The sequence below is a fragment of the Nannospalax galili genome, unplaced genomic scaffold (genome assembly GCF_000622305.1).
Source record: "Nannospalax galili isolate Female #2095 unplaced genomic scaffold, S.galili_v1.0 scaffold139, whole genome shotgun sequence".
Lineage (NCBI taxonomy): Eukaryota > Metazoa > Chordata > Mammalia > Rodentia > Spalacidae > Nannospalax > Nannospalax galili.
Genome location: NW_008345884.1, coordinates 5,905,365 through 5,923,098, shown reverse-complemented (window position 1 = coordinate 5,923,098; position 17,734 = coordinate 5,905,365). Strand labels below are relative to the sequence as shown.

The 17,734-nt window shown below is 41.2% G+C and overlaps 1 protein-coding gene across 1 annotated transcript in view; it reads left to right on the top strand.

The window, feature by feature from the left end:
- Mroh2b (maestro heat like repeat family member 2B) overlaps positions 1 to 17,734 on the top strand; it is a 98,878-nt gene that overhangs the window by 80,645 nt on the left and 499 nt on the right. Inside the window, exons 29-41 of the mRNA XM_008842125.1 lie at positions 3,399 to 3,496; positions 5,169 to 5,321; positions 7,789 to 7,946; positions 8,448 to 8,574; positions 9,089 to 9,276; positions 10,604 to 10,744; positions 11,129 to 11,243; positions 11,850 to 11,996; positions 12,235 to 12,414; positions 15,164 to 15,319; positions 15,626 to 15,757; positions 16,168 to 16,270; positions 17,401 to 17,466. Coding sequence (XP_008840347.1) covers positions 3,399 to 3,496; positions 5,169 to 5,321; positions 7,789 to 7,946; positions 8,448 to 8,574; positions 9,089 to 9,276; positions 10,604 to 10,744; positions 11,129 to 11,243; positions 11,850 to 11,996; positions 12,235 to 12,414; positions 15,164 to 15,319; positions 15,626 to 15,757; positions 16,168 to 16,270; positions 17,401 to 17,466 — 1,764 coding nt within the window. The remainder of the gene's footprint in view (positions 1 to 3,398; positions 3,497 to 5,168; positions 5,322 to 7,788; positions 7,947 to 8,447; positions 8,575 to 9,088; positions 9,277 to 10,603; positions 10,745 to 11,128; positions 11,244 to 11,849; positions 11,997 to 12,234; positions 12,415 to 15,163; positions 15,320 to 15,625; positions 15,758 to 16,167; positions 16,271 to 17,400; positions 17,467 to 17,734) is intronic.

Sequence of the window (17,734 nt, the reverse complement as noted above, 5' to 3'; positions counted from 1 at the left end):
GGCCAGTTCTCCATTTCCAGTTCTAATACCTTAATTATGTCACGGAATTCATTGTCTCTTGGATCTGAAACAAATCATTTTTTTTTTCCTCTGTGGAAGCTTTCCTGTTTTGTTTTGTTTTTCTTTGTTTGTTTGCTTTTAATACCAAAGCATTATAAAGATCTGTTAAAGTGGGTAAAATGTTTTGAAAGTCTCTGGTTTAAATCACTGAGAAGCTGGGCATATTAACAGTGCTTCCTCTATCATATGATTTCCTTCAGGAGAAAATTACACAGTTATTACAGTGCTAAGTAACTTTGAAAGTGCCCCAGGAAAGAGAGCTTTGTGGAAGATTTTTTTCCCTAGCTTACAGAAATTAAGACTTCTTGCCAGGCACGGTGGCACATGCCTTTAGTTCCAATACTCAGGAGGCAGAGGCAAGGGAATTTCTGTGAGTTGGAGGTCAACCTTGTGTACAGAATGAGTTCCAGGCCAACTGGGGCTACAGGGAGACCCTGTCTCAAAAAGACAAAAAAAGGGGCCGGACCCACGCCTTTAATCCCAGCACTTGGGAGGCAGAGGCAGGCGGATCTTTGTGAGTTCGAAGCCAGCTTGGTCTACATAGTGAGTTACAAGACAGCTGGGGCTACAAGGAGACCCTGTCTCAAAAAAGACAAAAGAAAGAAGAAGGAAGGAGGAAAGAAGGAGGAAGGAAGGAGGAAGGAGGAAGGAAGGAGGAAGGAAGAAGGAAGGAAGAAGGAAGGAAGGAGGAAGGGAGGGAGGAAGGAAGGAAGGAAGGAAGGAAGGAAGGAAGGAAGGAAGGAAGGAAGGAAGGAAGAAATCAAGGCTTCCCAACCCCTTGCTCTCCAATTATGTGAATAATTGTCTATATCTAAAAAGAAATCTTAAAACACCAACCTCAAACTGAAGCCAACAGTCAGGAGCTCTTGTCCAGGTTGACTCAGCAAAGGTGTTACTAATAGCAGCTCTGCACTGCTTGAGCACAGCTCTCTGGAGAACAGGTGTGGTTGCGAGGCACACTGGGACTAGGTTTAATACCACCTCATGCCTGTATTTCCATCACTCTTTCAGGTATTCAGAATATTAACTGAGTACCTTTCCATGTGTCAAGCACTGTTCTGTTGCTGGGGACACAGGGATACTGCAATTCTAAGAGTTCTGAGAAAAGTGCGTTATGACTTTTTAGATTTTCAGTAAGTCAACCAAGAATTACATGCTAACTGAAATATCTCTGTACTAATTCTCAACCAACCAAAACAAAATCTCAATTGTGAAGGAAAAATTAAAAATAAATCAAAGTAAATTTTGTTTAGAAAAGAAAGAAAATATATGTTAAACCTAAAAGATGGAATTTGGTTGGGTGGGCCCTACAGTCAGTCAAAATGAAAAATATATTCAGAAGAGTAAGCATAGATATGAAAATCCCTTGGGATATGGGAGATAATTAATTAGGAATGTATCCTTTCATTGAACAAGAAAACAAATTGAGAATTAAGGATATTGTGTTTTCCTAACACGTATAGAACTTGGGTCCTCACTCTTAACAAGAAGGTCTGAAGATTGTCGTGGCACACACCAATAGGATATACTGAAGAAGCAGGATCATTGTGAATTCTAGGCCAGCCTGGGTTATACCTTTAGGGTTAGTGAGATGACTCAGTGGGTAAGAGCACTTACTGCTCAAACTTGAGAAGCTGAGTTCAAATCCCCGGCATCCACATAAAAAGCCAAGCGTGGCCACTTATGCCTATAACCCCAGAACTGTGGAAGGAAAAGACAAGAAGAGGGAGGAAGAGACACTGGGGCTTGCTGCCCACCAGTCTAGCTCCAGGTTGAGTAAGGAGTAAGACAAAGAATGATAGAGCAGCACACCTGACATTTCCACTAGCTCCTGAGTGCAGACATGCACACACAAACACACACACACACACACACACACAGTAAAAAGGGAGGGAGGGAGGGAGGGAGGGAGGGAAGGAGGAAAGGAGCTAATTGAAATTAACTTTTTCTTTGGTTGATCAAATAAGCAGCATCATGGGAGGCGGGGAAAAAAATCATGTTGGGGCTGGAGAGATGGCTCAGCAGTTAAGAACACTGGTTGTTCTTGTGGAAGACCCAGGTTCAAATCCCAGCACCCACATGGCAGCTAACAACTGTCGGTAACTCTAGTCCCAGGGGATCCAACAGCCTCTTCTGACATCTGTGGGCACTGCACAACATGGGTGCACTTACCTACATGCAGGCAATACATGTGTACACATAAAATAAAAATAATAAAAAATTTTTTTTAAAAAAAGCATGTACTGTTAAAAACTTACTACTTACTAAGTATGATACTAAATTAAACTAGTAAGTTTTAACATGGAGGCTTACAAATTGGTAAATAGACCACTAAAAGAAACATAGTAGGACTTTGTGGCTCACTTTGTTGTTTAGTTGGTTGGTTGGTTGGTTAGTTGTTTTTGTTGTTGTTGTTGTTGAGACAGGGTCTCACTTGGTAGCCCTGGCTGGCCTGGAATTCACAGAGACCTGCCTGCTTCTGCCTCCCAAGTGCACCACCATACCTGGTTACAGTATGTCTGATTCTAGTCCATGTCTGTCCCATTGGGCTAGGCTGCCTTCCACAGAATGGCCCAAGGTTTACTTGCTACAATTAATATGCATCCAAATGACAAGCAGGACAATATTACTGTTGAGGTTTGTATTTAGAAATTGTTATCGGAAATCCCTTATGCATTTCCTATTAAATTATTCCCTTTTAATTTTCCTTAAGGAAGCTCACAAAGAATGGAACTTCAAAGGAAGAGCAGTTGTAGCAGTTGCTATAGCCTAGCATTCCCATCAGACGAACAAAGGGTCAGACAGCCCTGTTTTCAGTAATGTGACCTCAGCAAATGGCTTCGCTCATCATGTCCCAGCTTCCTCATCTGCAAAATTAGAGACAGGAACAGAGAACTTACCTCAGATGAGCTCTGTGGATGGCAGATGAGCTCCTTGAACGCAAAGAATTTAGCATGGAGATGCCTATAGAAACTACTTTTATGGTCACAAGCTTACTACACAGCCTTTAATTTTTTTTTTATATTTATGAGTGTTATGCCTGCATGTATGTAAGTGCATCCGTGTTGTGAAATGCCTACAGAGAACAGAAGAGGGCCTCAGATCCTGGGGAACTGGAGTTATGGATGGTCATTGGCTGCCATGTGGGTGCTGGGATTCGAACCAGCGTCTTCTGCAAGAGCAGCCCATGCTCCTAACCACTGAGCCATCTTTCAGTCCCTCACACAGCCTTTCAAAAGGCATCTAACAGCTGAATTACTGTTACATCAAAATATAGCCAGCCTCTTCAACTCCTTCTGAGTCTTCAAACTCCTGTCTTTATTTTTTGCTAACTTCAGGCATTCCCATGGAAGTGGAAAGGCTGCAGGGCTTACAGGAAGGGCTGGAATGTGCTGATGAGCAGATCCACATCAAGATTTCCTCCAAAATAGCTAAGGTAACGAATGTGGAAGACTGGCTGAGGAAAATAAAGATATTTCTCGGTTAACTTCTAAATGAGTAAGCTATGGATTCCTCATTATAAAGGCAGGACGGCAATGATTTATATTCTGAAGCTAAATGAGAGACCTTTTGTTCTGTCAGTTACTTTATTAACTTTGGGTACATGTGTCCAGCTCACCTCTGCTGGGGCCCATGACATCCATACCATGAGAAACGTTCTGAATGAAGAGACCTCAGAAGCAGGAGGCAGCGGAACAGAATGGAAGGAGCAGTGCTTTTCATTCAGATGTGTTCTGTGTGCTCTACTTGAAGCGTGTTCCTCGTCTTCAGACAACTAAGAGAACACAGCTTACTTCGTAGTTATCACGAGGATTGACCAATCAATTCAGTCATTACTTCACGCATGCATTCACTCACCTACCATCTCCCAAGCATCCAGTGTATTCCAAGGTCAGTTGTGGACTTTAAGAGGAGAAAAAGACTAAATCCCTATTTTCAGTGATATTCCATCCAGTAAGGGATGTCTTAAAAATAAAAGAATATCAAGCAAAAACAAAAAATTCAAAAACAAAAAATCAAGTAAGAAAATAAGGAATAAGTTAAAGATGATCCTCTAGAGGGAAAAAAGGCATCCAATAAAATCAAAGCAGTATATTTACAGAAGGAAGGAAAGTATCTTGAGGACAGGGAGCATTTTCTCAACTTACAAAAGCTTCTATGGGTTAGTGGGGCTTCTGGGAGACCTGAAGGGTAACTGCTGCTGTGGGGAGAGTGGAGTATTGGGGAGTAAGAGCAAGACTGGTGAAGTCAGTTTGAAGGAAGCTACAGGAATGCAGTTGTGAGATGAGATAGCTTGGATCAAGGTGACAGCAACGGAGACAATAAAAAATTGATGGGAATGTGAGAGAGAAGTGAGCCAGCACCATATCACAGAAGCAGGAGCCTGGCGTATTACTCTTGGAAAATGGCTTTCATGAGTAACTGTTCATAGAACAGAGCTCACTTTTTTTTTCAACAAAACATCATCAGGCCATTTAACATGGTGGTGGGGAGTCAGTTGTGAGTATGAATATTCTCACGTCCATGAATCACAACCATCTGAGGATAAAAGTTAAAAAGTTAAAGGCCAAGATGATGCCCCTGTGATTGAAACTGCCACCCTGGTGGCCCACCTTTTCCATTAGCACACGTACTTAGACATACACACTCATATCTACACATTGCTATCAACCATGCATTCTATATTCTTCTTATATCTGGAGACTAAAATTGCAGTTTTTATTTCCTTGACCTTATATTGACTGATCTTAATATTGAAACATGGATACAGTCAGTCACCTGGGTATTCAGCATGGCACTCAGTATATGTGACAAGTCCATTATTTCCCTTGTGCAGTATGCTATAAATTTAGGTTTGAGATGAAATTGCCACAACAGGCTTGAGATTCAATAAATATGAAATAATAAAAAGGCCACTCCAGGAAAATCTGCTTAGAAATACAAAGGTCAGATTAGGTCCTGTTTTCTCTAGTTTCTGTGACCTCAGTCATGCACTAACCATTTGAGAAATCCAGTGGTTAATATCTTAAAACAAATTGTAGCAGCATGTTTAGGTGTCCAGACATGAAGTGAGGTATTTGGTAATGTGTTTGTGGCTGCATCCTCAGATTGTTTGCAAATTCATACCCACTGAAGAAATTCAGACATTCTTGGAGGAAGCACTGGATGGTCTGGAAACTCTCAACCCCATGTGCACAAAGGCCTGTGGCATATGGATGATCGCTGCCCTGAAGGAGCATGGGGTTTCTCTGGAAGACCAGGTGAACCAACAACCAGCTGTGTAATGGAACAGAATTCTAGCACCTCTTAAATGCCAATCAGATAACTTTTCTGTATCTGATTGTGAAGCGGGCATGAGCTTCAGACCCCTCAAGAGACCTCAGCAGAGACCCAAACCATGTGTTAATAAGGCTGGGTTGTCTCAGTTGCCTAGCTAAGTCTTTGCTCATAAAAACTCTCAAAATACAGTTGATCGAGTGCTTGCCTAGCATGCACAAAGCCCTGGGTTCAGTTCCCAGCACTGCATAAACAGAGCACGACTGTGCATGCCTATAATCCCAGCACTTGAGAGGCGAAATGGGAGGATCAAGGAGCTCAAGGCCCTCGTTGGCTACATATAGAGTTCAAGTCCAGCCTGGGATATAGGAGATCCTGTCCAAAACAAACAAATATGCAAACAAACAAAACACTCAAAATAGTTTCTACTCTGACCAGAAGAAACAATTCTGATTTGGGGAAAGTGGGATATTAGATTTTCAAGGCTGGGAGTGAGCAAGTAGAAGCTGCTGAGGCGACCACCAGGGATGAAAGAGTCTCCACCAGACTCTTTCTTGTCACATCACTGCTCACACCTCACCAGAGTATGTTATCCAATAAGCAAGGCTGCCAGTAGGTTGTAAGAAAGTGCTCAGTCCTTTGTCCCAGCTGGAGACTCAAGCAGAAAGAACACAATTTAAATTCAGAAATCTTGCACATACAGACAGCACTAAATGGATTCAATGGGTATTAATTTTAAAAAAGAAATCACACGAAGTTAGAAAAGTGTTGGGAGGGGAATTTGATCAAAACACATAGGCATGTATAAATATCAAGTAAAATATTAAAAATAAATTCAGAAATCTTTGTTAAGAGCTCCAAATGAAAACACCTCTATCCTGACTCCTGAAATTAAAGACAGATTATAAAATACAAGATTAATAAAGAGGAAAGAAAGTCAAATTAAATGTGCACATCAAGGAAAAAGAAGTTCGTATCCCCGTATTCCATTGTCAACAGCCTTCAATTTAAAACTTCTCCAAAGCATAGCTTTTGAATAAAGGCATTAGAAATCATCTATTTCCTAATTACTTTCCAATAAGTCATTTTTTAAAAATCACAACCATGTGCTACACATTTGATAAATATGGAATATCTGTGTGATTAGCCTAAGGAGACATGTTCACACATTGTGGTAAAGGTTTCCAAAGGAGAATTAAATCCTCTCCAATTATCATTGAACAGGGCCTTTATGGTAATCATTTTAAGAGATACTTACATTTGTGAATAGTAATTGAAAGGAAATGTTATGCTTATAATAAATGTCTGGTTTAAATATCCACTCAAAGCAAGAAAGAGAAACTTCTATTAGAGACAAAGAATTTTTAGCATGGATACATGCCCTTACCCATATTAAAAATCCGCATTATAAAATCATTCCTCACTGTTCACAGGTTAACATCCAAATTCCGAAGGATGGTGTTCAGAATCCTCTGGGAGCTTGACTTTATCTTTTCTGTGAAATCATCCTTTGTCACCCTCATCCTCATGTTTTTCAATTTTACATCTTTCCTATGTCCTTTCTGATAAGGATGTCATCTCTACCCTCTCTACCTTGCCCTTAGAAATTGCTGCATATCCTTAAGACACAGACCCAGTGATCCTCCAAAATGTCCCAGTAGCTTCTGGAACACATTTTTATTGATTCTTTGAGAATGTCATACAATGTATTTTGATCATATTCAGGCTCCCCTCACCCAGCTCCTCTGAGATATACCCACACTTCCCTACCCACTTCACTTAAAGTCCACTGTTTTAAGACCTATCGAGTCTTAATTTGTGCTCTCCAAATACTCTTGGGTGTGGGTCCATTCCCTGGAGCCTGGCCAACCTAACCAGCATCACATGAAAACCAACTCTTCCTTTCCCAGCAGCTATCAGTTGCCAATAGTTCCTCAGCGAGGAACTATTTTGTGCCTATCTCCCTGCTTCATGCTGAGATTTTGTCTAACCTGAGCTTGAGCAGCTCTTGTGCACGCTGTCACAACCACTGAGTTCACATGTACACCTGCCCTGTTGTGTCCTCATGTTCATCCACCAGCTCTGCCTTGGACACACTATTGGCCACATATCACCTAGAGCCCATTAATTTGGGTAAATGACTGAAGTACTTTATTGAATCATTGCCTCCTTTTGCATTATGGCCGCATCTTTTTCTTTTTCAGTATAGTCCTCACAATACCTAGCACAGCACCTGGCATACTGCATTTTTCCACTAATGTTTTATCAAGCCAGGCTAAGAATAGGTACCCATTTCACCAGCAATCTTGAATGAGAAACAAGCCATGTGTAGAACCAATAACTATCTTTAACATTATTGGCAATTCATCAAGCACCACAACACTGTGCTAATGATACTTCTTTGGGCCATTTATATAGAGAGCAGGGAGTAACTTCATGCTTTCTTCCTAGTTGCTGGAGATCCTGAACACAATTTACCACCACATGCCAGTCCTCAGACAAAAGGAGGAAAGTTTTCAGTTTATGCTGGAAGCTGTCTCCCAGATAGCCAGCTTTCACATGAATGCAGTTGTTGTCAACCTGCTACAGAAGCCTCTGCCCTTCGACAGGTAGAATCTAACACAACTGGTGCCTTCTCCCAGAAAAGTCCAACCTGCGAGGCATTGGGAAAGATTTGTTGTTTGAGAAGATATCAAAGGTTGAAAACATCTCACCCCAACGGCAATTTAAAAATTGGTATCTGAACCACAAATAGTATTTCCCAAGCAGTTTATTGGATGACAAAGGAGTTATGCTTAAAATATAAATGTACTCCATTTATAATAGGAATAGGTAAACATTGAAAGTAAATAGTCCTCTTCTTGGTTTGCCTAAAATGCTCCAGTAGGAGGGGTTTCCATCTGTTTGGAAATTAATAAAACTTAGCAACCCAAGGCCAAAATGCTGGGTGGTTAAATAAAACATCTTTATTACTTCCTGGCATGGCAGCCCATCCATCTGCCCTTGCAAGTATATCTGGTCATTATGTGGTTTTAAAATGAGTCAGATAGAAAAGCTCACAGTCCAAGGATTTGTGCCTTATCTGTCAATTTCCTGCCCTGCCACTCTAGGGACACAAAGACATTGTGGAAGGCACTGGCTGAAAACCCAGCCTCCAGTGGAAAGCTCATGAGAACCTTGACAAATAAACTGGAAGCCAAGTTAGAAGATGACATTGCTGGGGTAGATGCAATTTCAGTAAGTTGGACATTTGCTCTCTTGTCTGGGTCTGTGCCCTACTCTGTGACCTGTCCCCACCTGGGCTTGGATGATGGAGCATTAATCAGACTTATCTTGTGCCTAAATTTAGCTATATTCCATTTTGTATTACACAAACATGGCAGCAAGGTTGCCTGTGGTTGATCACTTTTGGAAGTAAATTTCTCTTCAGCCCCAAGGAAAATGCATTTCCAAGTTAGTCTTCAACATATCTAGATGACCCTTTTGTTGTTGTTGGAAAGCCTTGGTGCTGAAAAACATTTCATTTTCCATTATGGGTGTCCCTGCAGTCATGATGCTGCCATGGCAGTCCCAAGAGACAAATTGCCCGAGTGGAGAGACCTATGTTCCCATCTCTGTGTGTTTTTACCGTAAGCACCATGAATTGAAGATGGTCACTGAAGAAGAACACAAACTGGCAGAGGAAGCTAGGGAGAAAGTGACCTGGGAGAGAAGAAACCTGCTTGACCAAGAAGTTCATTTGTCCCCGCAGGTGGCCTGTGCTATGTATGAGGTGATCTTAACAGGAGCCCATGTTACTCGCTTGTATCCTGAGCTGTTCACCCTCCTTCTGAAGCTGGTCAGCTGCATGCTGGGCCAGAAGATGCCAATTTCTGCCTTGAGGCACAGGCGACGTGTGATGCAACTGGGGGAACAGCAGCAGGTACCAGACCCCTGCAGGTAAATGGCCCATCAGGAAAAGTTTTCCTTGAGCTTCCTGATCCTATGCTCCAGAAGAGAGGTTGTGGAAGCTAGAGTCTTGCCTTCTGGCCTAGCGTCTAAAAATAACTTGTGAAACAGCTCTTTACCATCCTTGGACTGTGACCCCAGCCTTGTTCTTTCTTTTCCCTGGGTCAGTGTGGCAGTCTCCCCAGAATGGTCACATGAGGAATGAGCGCCAGTGCTTTCTTCCCTAGAGGGCCCATGCTGTTTCTTTTGTTGCCATCTTTCTGGGAAAGTTGGAATTCTGTGATACTGAAGATCACAAGAGAATGAAAACAAATGCCATATTCCATCTAATCTAAGACTTCAGTAATTGAAAGAAGCAATGGTATCTTGTATTCCGCTGAGAAAAAGAGACTCCATAAGTCAGTACTTTTTTATATTTTTTAAAATCTTGTTTTATAGTCATCAAGAGAATGCTTTAAGAATTATTGGGTATAGATTTTCACCCTATATTACTATGTCCCATTTTTCTGTTTCCATGACCTTTTGTATAACCATGACCTTTTTCATTCCCAATGTCAGATCATAGTACAAGCTTTTAAAAGACCTTTTAAACCACAATTAGACTCAACACATGTTGTTCCAAGAATACAAATACCTTCACTAAAATGACAGCACTACGAAGATCCATACCTGAACCAAGCACAGACATGTTAACACATAGACAAAAGCAGTTGCATCACAACTACTGACAGGTCAAGAGTCATAGCCATACATCATCCACTGCAACACACAATCTGATCTAAAGGTGCTGTTTTAGACTCAGCAAAAAACACTATTTTTTACTTTCCATTCTTAATCATTTTTCCTTCATGGGCAGTTGATGAGATTTTGTGTCATCGTCTACTGGCCCATGTCACTTGGCTGTTCCCTTTGACTCCAAGAGTAATGTATGAGAACAGAACTGTCTGATTTTCTCTTTTTAAAAAATATTTTGTTTATTAGTTTTATTTTATGAGTGTTATGCCTTCATGTAGGTAAGTGTACCTGTGTCATGCAATGCCCACAGAGAACAGAAAAGGGTGCCAAGTTCCCTGGAACTGGAGTTACAGACAGTTGTTAGCTGCCATGTGGGTGCTGGGAAAAGAGAACCGGGTTCTCTGCAAGAGCAGCCAGTGTTCTTAACCACTGAGCCAACTCTCTAGCCCCCTGACTGTCTCTTTTAAATCATCCATGAATCCAAGGTTAGGAGCATTGTAGGAAATAGGAAGCACAAACCGGGAAATTTGTGATTTTCTATGTGGGATTGATTTACTTCTGTGATTTCTGTTGTCTCCTTTAGGCTTGCAACTGCAACTCTGAAATGTTTGCAAGCCCAAGCCATGAAGGAAGGCCTTGCAAAAGAGTCTGATGAGGGTGACAGTTTATGGACCCTTCTTAGCAATCCTGATACCCATCACACAGGCGTGTGTGCACTGGCTAGGTAATGTGCAGATCATCTGGAACCAGATACAAAAGAGCAAAACAAAAGCAAAGCATGAGTGGGCAACATAGGCACCTTCACTGAGAGTACCCCAGTCACCATAAAGGAAGAATGGTCAAGGGAAAGGAGGAGGAAGAGATGGTAGCACCAGCCCCTAACTCACCATTTCCCTCAAGGAAGAAAATAACTGAAGCGAACTACTTTGGATAAACTATATTTAAACTGGATGCTTGGACAGATTGTTTTAAAATTAAATCTTGGTAGTCTTTCATCTAAAATCTGTGTTGAGATAAAATATTGGCTTGAGGGGCCTATCAGTATACTAAGGCTTCCTCCATTATTTAGGGGGAGATAAAGTCCTTCCTAAAATTTTGCATTTTCTAGGAGTATGGCAGTCTGGCAACATGGAGTCATATTGGACATCATGGAACACCAACTCTCATCTCTCACCTCCTCCTCAGAGAACTACCGGATAACTGGCACGGCCTTCTTCTCTGAGGCAAGGAAGAACAGACATCAGAACATATTCCACTGGTCCTTTGGGATATTTCTCATATAGGATATAGAGCTCAGTGAAAGTTGAAGCCACTGAAGAGAGACCCTCATGGGGAATTTCAGTAGTGAAGGGACCCATTCCTGCCAAAGATGCATAAGTGGGGAGTGAACGAGAAAGGAAACCCCTCTCTCAACCACCTCCCACAGAAATCAATTGTCCAGGGAAAAGAAGGGAGGAGAATAAATGTGGGAGGGACAAAACACAAAGCAACCACCAAGAATATTACTGGCCCTTACAACTCTGGTATAAGGACTAGGCTATCCAGAGCTGGAACCTCTGTTTTCATAAGTAACTTGTGTTTTCTTTGCATCATTTATCCTTTGAGATTATAAACATCCTCTTATCTAGGGATCCTGATTCTCCTTTCCTTAACCTGTGGGCAGTTCACATCTGAGCTCAGCCACTACAAGACCCTCTAAGTCACCTGAGGGTATTGTCCTCTTCCCCACAGCAGTAGGGACCTCTCTCTTATTGTACTTATCATGTCTTCAGCACTCTCCTGAAGGGCAGTGACTCCCTTAAGTAAAGGGAGGCGTATGTCAATTTCAGCTTATGAAGGAGCCAATCCTTTGGAAGCATGGAAATCTGAGAGATGTTCTGATCTTCATGGATCGGAGTGCCTGGGATTCCAATGTTATTCTAAGGCAAATGGCCATCCGAGGACTGGGCAACACAGCTTATGGGGCTCCTCACAAGGTAAGAGACAATGGGGGGCAGGGGTTCATTTAAGTAGAATTTCAAAGTAATAATTTACTAAGCCACATCTGGTAGCTTCACCGAACTGAAGTGAAAAATTCAAATACCTAACTGAAGCTTTAGGATTGAAGTACATGAGATAGTAATGTAATCTCAGACTTCTTGTCTGGGAGTTTCTACCCTTTTCCAGAAACACTTAGAGTAATTTCAGAGATTAAGAGGCCTTCTTTCAAAATAGGTGAAGCATAAGCGGATAATGTTAGAATCTATCATCAGAGGGCTATATCACTTGGCTCATACTGAAGTCGTCTGTGAAAGCTTGAAGGCTCTGAAAAAGATCCTGGAGCTGCTCACAGAAAGCGATGTAAGCTTCTACTTCAAGGAAATAGTGCTGCAAACAAGAACCTTCTTCGAAGATGTAAGTGAACCTTTTCAGGAGTCTCCCTTCCCCAGAAGTGAGCGAACAGAGATAGGTTCGAGCAGTCATGGAGAAGATGGTGCAGGTGCCCTACCAGCATTCCATGGCCAATCCAGAGAGAACCCGCAAGCAACTCCCACATAGGCTGCTGACTTCTGGTGTCTCTCTGTCTGGGGGTGCTCCCTGGCCCATAAAATCTGATTGATCTGAGCAAAGTGGAATAGAATTGTTGGGAGAAGAAAACCCTGGGAAAGAGCTACATAACTAATGAGAAACATGAGTTTATAGACAAATTTCTGTTTCTTCAGCCTACAGAAAGCTGAGTGCCACTTGCCTGTGCAGGCAACACACTCACAAGCACTCCATTTCTTCCCTTTCCTCCCTTCCCTATCTCATTCACAACCCCAGGCTTGTTTCCTGGGCTTAGCTCCCACATAAATTATTTACACCTAATTTACTTTAGGAAATACACAAACTGAGACAATTCCCAAATTTCTGTTCTGTTCTGTTGCCCAAATTTAAAGACTCATTTCATCCAGGAGGCTATGCAGCTATGACCCATGAATCAAATCTAGCCCACACTCTGTTTTTGTCAATAAAGTTTTATTGGAGTATAGCCACACTCATTAATTATATAGCAGAGATGATTAACTGCTAAAGAGACCAGAGGGGCCATAAAGTCTATTAAATTATTTGACTCATCACAAAAGCTCAGTCAGCAATTCTAGGTACAGGAGCATCATTTCCTTTCTATCTTCCAAGAACTATATTTTAGTATTTATTTATTTATTTATTTTTGGTTTATTCCTTGCCATCGATGTAAAAATCCATTTCACAGCTTAAAACCATTATCTTGTGATCTGTAGTAGTTTCTTCATGTCCCTATTGCCAGAGGAAATAGGAAACTGCTGACTGCCTTCTCTAGCTATCCTTCATAAACACTCAGGCTTTATTAAATTACTTATTTACTTTCTATTTTGCAGAGTGAAAAAAATCTTCATTTCCTTCATTATTCATCATAAACCTAATTTTTCTGTTCATTAAATATTGTATAAGTCACTGGCTAAGTTGGATCTTCAAATGAGGCCCAAGAGCCATTAAATAGAATGTTAAGAAAAATTAGCTCTTCAAGTACCTTTTCCTGTTTATTTACTCTAAATTTTTAATACTTCTCTTTCTTCCTGAATCATTGGCAATTTATTAACCTTAGTATCTAACAATTTTAATGTACAAGATGTGCCCACTATCAATAATTCTTGAATTTTATAGTTTTGCATTTTGTATTTTTTCTTTGTTTATATTGTAGTCTAACCTAGCTTTGGAAAACAACTGCCTATTTTTTTCCCCAAACATTTTCTCTAAGTTACCCTCAAAAATGTTTAGGAGGCTAACACCCAATTTAGAATTTTCTGTAAAAGAAGAAAAAAAAAGTTCCTTTTTTCACTATACAAACAATTGATACAAATCTTTAGCAAGGGGCTGACAGAAGTCCTCTCTTTAGGACCTGTTAGATTACCTGGGTTCCTGTTGAAATAATATTTCTCTTAATTCTCTTAAGTCTAAGCTCTCAGTAAGTTACAAGTCTGCCTAACAGTTCCAAAACAATGTTTCGGGGTGCTATTGTAGAAGAAAAAATGTAAATTTTTGCTCGCTAATAGGTTAAACACTTCCTGTTCCTAGTAGGGATTGATTCCATCACACTTGCATGAACATTTGATAAAAATATGCTGTTTTTCCTCTAGTTGTATTATTTTCCTGAAAGTATCTTAACTCTACAATACTTTGCCCCTATGTTTTGCTGTAGAAAAAGCACACAGTTCTGTGATGGACTTTTCTCTCTTTTTCCTCCCATTATGCAAATGTTTTCCTATAATTCTCAAAACATGATAATGTTTCAATGAACGGTGGAACTGAAAACATGCTGTCGGCCCACACTCCTGTCCCTTCTCCCTAGGCTGTCACCTTGATTAATAATCACTTCACTCTGTGTAAATCCATTTTTTCACCTGAAAAATGAGCACACTGGGCTTGATAGATACTTCCTAATTTTGAACTAGTTTTGTGGGCCAGAACAGAAAACTCATCTTTGTTTCTTTCCTTTTCTATAACTCTGAACCATATCAACAACGTGCATATACAAATAGCAGTCGGCTTTCTTCCTCCACCATCCTACACTTTATTTCTTGAAATTATTTCCCACTAGCCTGGACAAAAGACAAAGGTCTATAATTTCATGCACTCAAGAATAGGGCCAGGCAGGTTTCTATTTCGCTTGAGACTCAAAGCCCAATTCCTAGACGCCTTCAATCCCTGTATAAAATATTTGGCATCTTGAAGAAGAGCTCTGGACTTTTAGAAAACTTAAAATAGAGGCCACATAACTTTGGCCTACTGTTGCAACCTGGCCAATTTATGTAAAGATACAACAAATGAGAATCCTCCCTGGCCTTCTGTTGCCAGCGCTCTGATTTATTATTCCTACAATCATGTACCCCACTCTCTATTCAAGAGCAGGAGTCAAGTCTCCAGTTCTATACCACCACCTAAAACTGGATCTGCGGAATTTTATTTAAACTCATGTATGGAGAAAACTCTTGTGAAAAGAACCTTTAGAATATGCAGCAACTGTGACAAGGACTCACCAGGGCCCAGATTCCAGTCTCCTTTTCTGGAGTGGGGCAAGGTGGGGTGGATTCTAAGAGGATGCTGGTATAGAATATCTTATGAGAAGATGTATTTGTCACCACAGGAGCAAGATGATGTGAGATTGACCGCCATCTTCTTATTTGAGGATCTAGCATCCCTAACAGGAAGAAAGTGGAAGATATTTTTTGCTGAAGAAATAAAAAAGAGCATGATTTCATTCCTTCTCCACCTCTGGGATCCTAATCCCAAGATTAGAGCTGTAAGTCAGGCTGCAGACACCTTTACCTCCTCCCTCTCCCCAGGACTGAGAAGCACTAGTAAGCCTGGTCTGTCTCACTGAACTAGAAGCCAGGTCTGAAGTCACTCTTCAGAACTAAACCTGAAAATCAACTTCTTCAATTCAGATTGCTTTGTGTCATCTCAACCCAACTTTTTCTTCTCTCCTTGACCCTGGGACATACTCTAAAGCCCTTCAAATTGCCAGCTTTTATTGCTCTTTCCCCCTATACTGCAGAGCATTTATTCCTTCTGGCAGAAGACTCCCAGCCCTACCTCTGTTTTCTAGGCTTGCCGTGATGTCTTGGTCTTCTGTATCCCTTTCCTGGGCCTTCAGGAGCTCTATGGGTTATTAGACCACCTCCTTGAACAGGACCTTCCATGGGCCAGGGATTTCTATAGGCAATTCTGCATGAAACTGGTGAGTGTACAGCCGATGATGCCAGGAAAGTAGCAGGACAGAAGTCTAGACAAACGTAATGAGGATAAAAAGTATAATAGGGGTTGTCTGGCTAGAACCAGTGTTGCTCTGGAAAGATGGCAGTGATCCCTGGCATCCTCACGCTTTGCCCTCTGCTCCTCTCTCAAATCCAAAATGGACCCAATCATCTATGTTCCTGGAATGAAATCTGTTAACTAGTTCTTTAAGACCTAGTGCCTTTCTGACTAAATTTTGATTGAAATAGCCATAAGAAAATTTTCAACCAATTAAAAGTGGCTGTGGGTGTTAACTGGCTTTTAGAGTTCTCCTCAGAGGGCGTACAGGATGATAAATGTCATCAAGGTTCACTTTCCAGTTACTCTCTTTAAAGTCGCCCATATCTCTTCTAGGCCAAGAAGAACCAGGAAATTCTGTGGATCCTCTACACACATTCATTCACTTTCTTTGCCAGCAGCTGGGAGGTAATCAGGAGCGCAGCCATCAAGCTCACAGGTAACATCACATCCACAGTCCCCACCCACGTGTGTCTGTTCTTTCTCATCCAGTTTTTGCTTTGACTAAAAGCTTCCCCAGTATGAAACTGGCACAACAAAAAAAATATGGGCGGGAGGAAGTCCAGGAAGAAATTTATTGTATGTCTTGTGACATCATCTTTTCTTTCACAAATGAAAGCTCTCAGCCTCATCTGACGCACCAGCTGTCCCCCACCTGACTATCCTCTCAAGCTCCCCCAGGCTCCACTTCTTCCAAGTCTTGGCTCTTTCTTTTCTCCAAGTCTTTGTTTCTAGCCTGCCACATCAGAATAAATGCCATGCTTTGCCTTATCCCTTCCTGTGACCCAACATTCTCAGTTCAGTTCACGCTGATAACATGAGCAGCAAGTCACCTGGGACAGGGGATGGGGCATGTTGATGTGAGGACCCACAGACCTTGGTTCTGCTGTGCAACATGGGGAAGTCACTTCCCTGTCAGATCTATAGAACATAAATAAGTGAGTCTCTTAAGACTCTTGTACTACAAGAAATCCTAAGTTTTCTCTGTAAGTTTCTTCCAACTATTCCATACCACAGTGAACAGGCCCACTGGCTTGGCCCATTTTTTTTTTCCTTTAAATATGTTTTACTTTTATTCTTGGATGAAAATCATTCCCCTAAGCATAAAAAACATTGCTCAAGAGTTGACTTAATTTCGGATTCCTAAAAGACATTTGCAAAAAGCCCATATGGCTTAGTAGTGGATAACGCCCTACACTACAGCTGGCTTGGCCCATTTTAACACCAAGTCCTAAGGATTCCTTACTGGATCTTGTGTATCATAGTCTCAACTACAATGTGAATTTGTTGAATACAGGAGACATATTTTACACAGATTTTAAACCTGACGAACACCTCCTCACCCTCCAGAAAGTCAATTTGTGAATTTTCCAAGTGCTCTCTGAACCTGTGAATGCCTTCCAGTCATGGTGCTCAGGGCCCAATAGAAGTTCCCCTCATGTCACCCTCAGCGATGCATTGGGACATATATCATTTGCTCAGTCACCATTCAGACATTATGACTAGGTCTGGTCAGGTTCACTTTTCTCTCACAGTGAAGTCAGTAACTTTTTCTTTCGTTGACTTTAGATGCCATTATTCTCCATTTGACCAACCAATATGTGGAGCTGTTAGACAAAGAACAGTTCACCCTGCGTAAGTACCAACCCTAGTTTGTGCACATAATTTTACTTCATTCTTGGAGAAATAAAAATTAATTACTCCAAGTTCCATATAATCCCAGAAACAAACAAACGAAAAAAAAACCTTAGTATCTAGTTAGTCTCTGAGGCTTTCTAGGCCCTGCAATTTTATGGTTTAGTAGCATCTTCCAGTTCCACTCATTTTCTGACATCATCCACAACAGGCTGAGACTTTTCTAATTGTCTAAACCCACTGACCACAAAGCTCTCCTCCTCCTCTT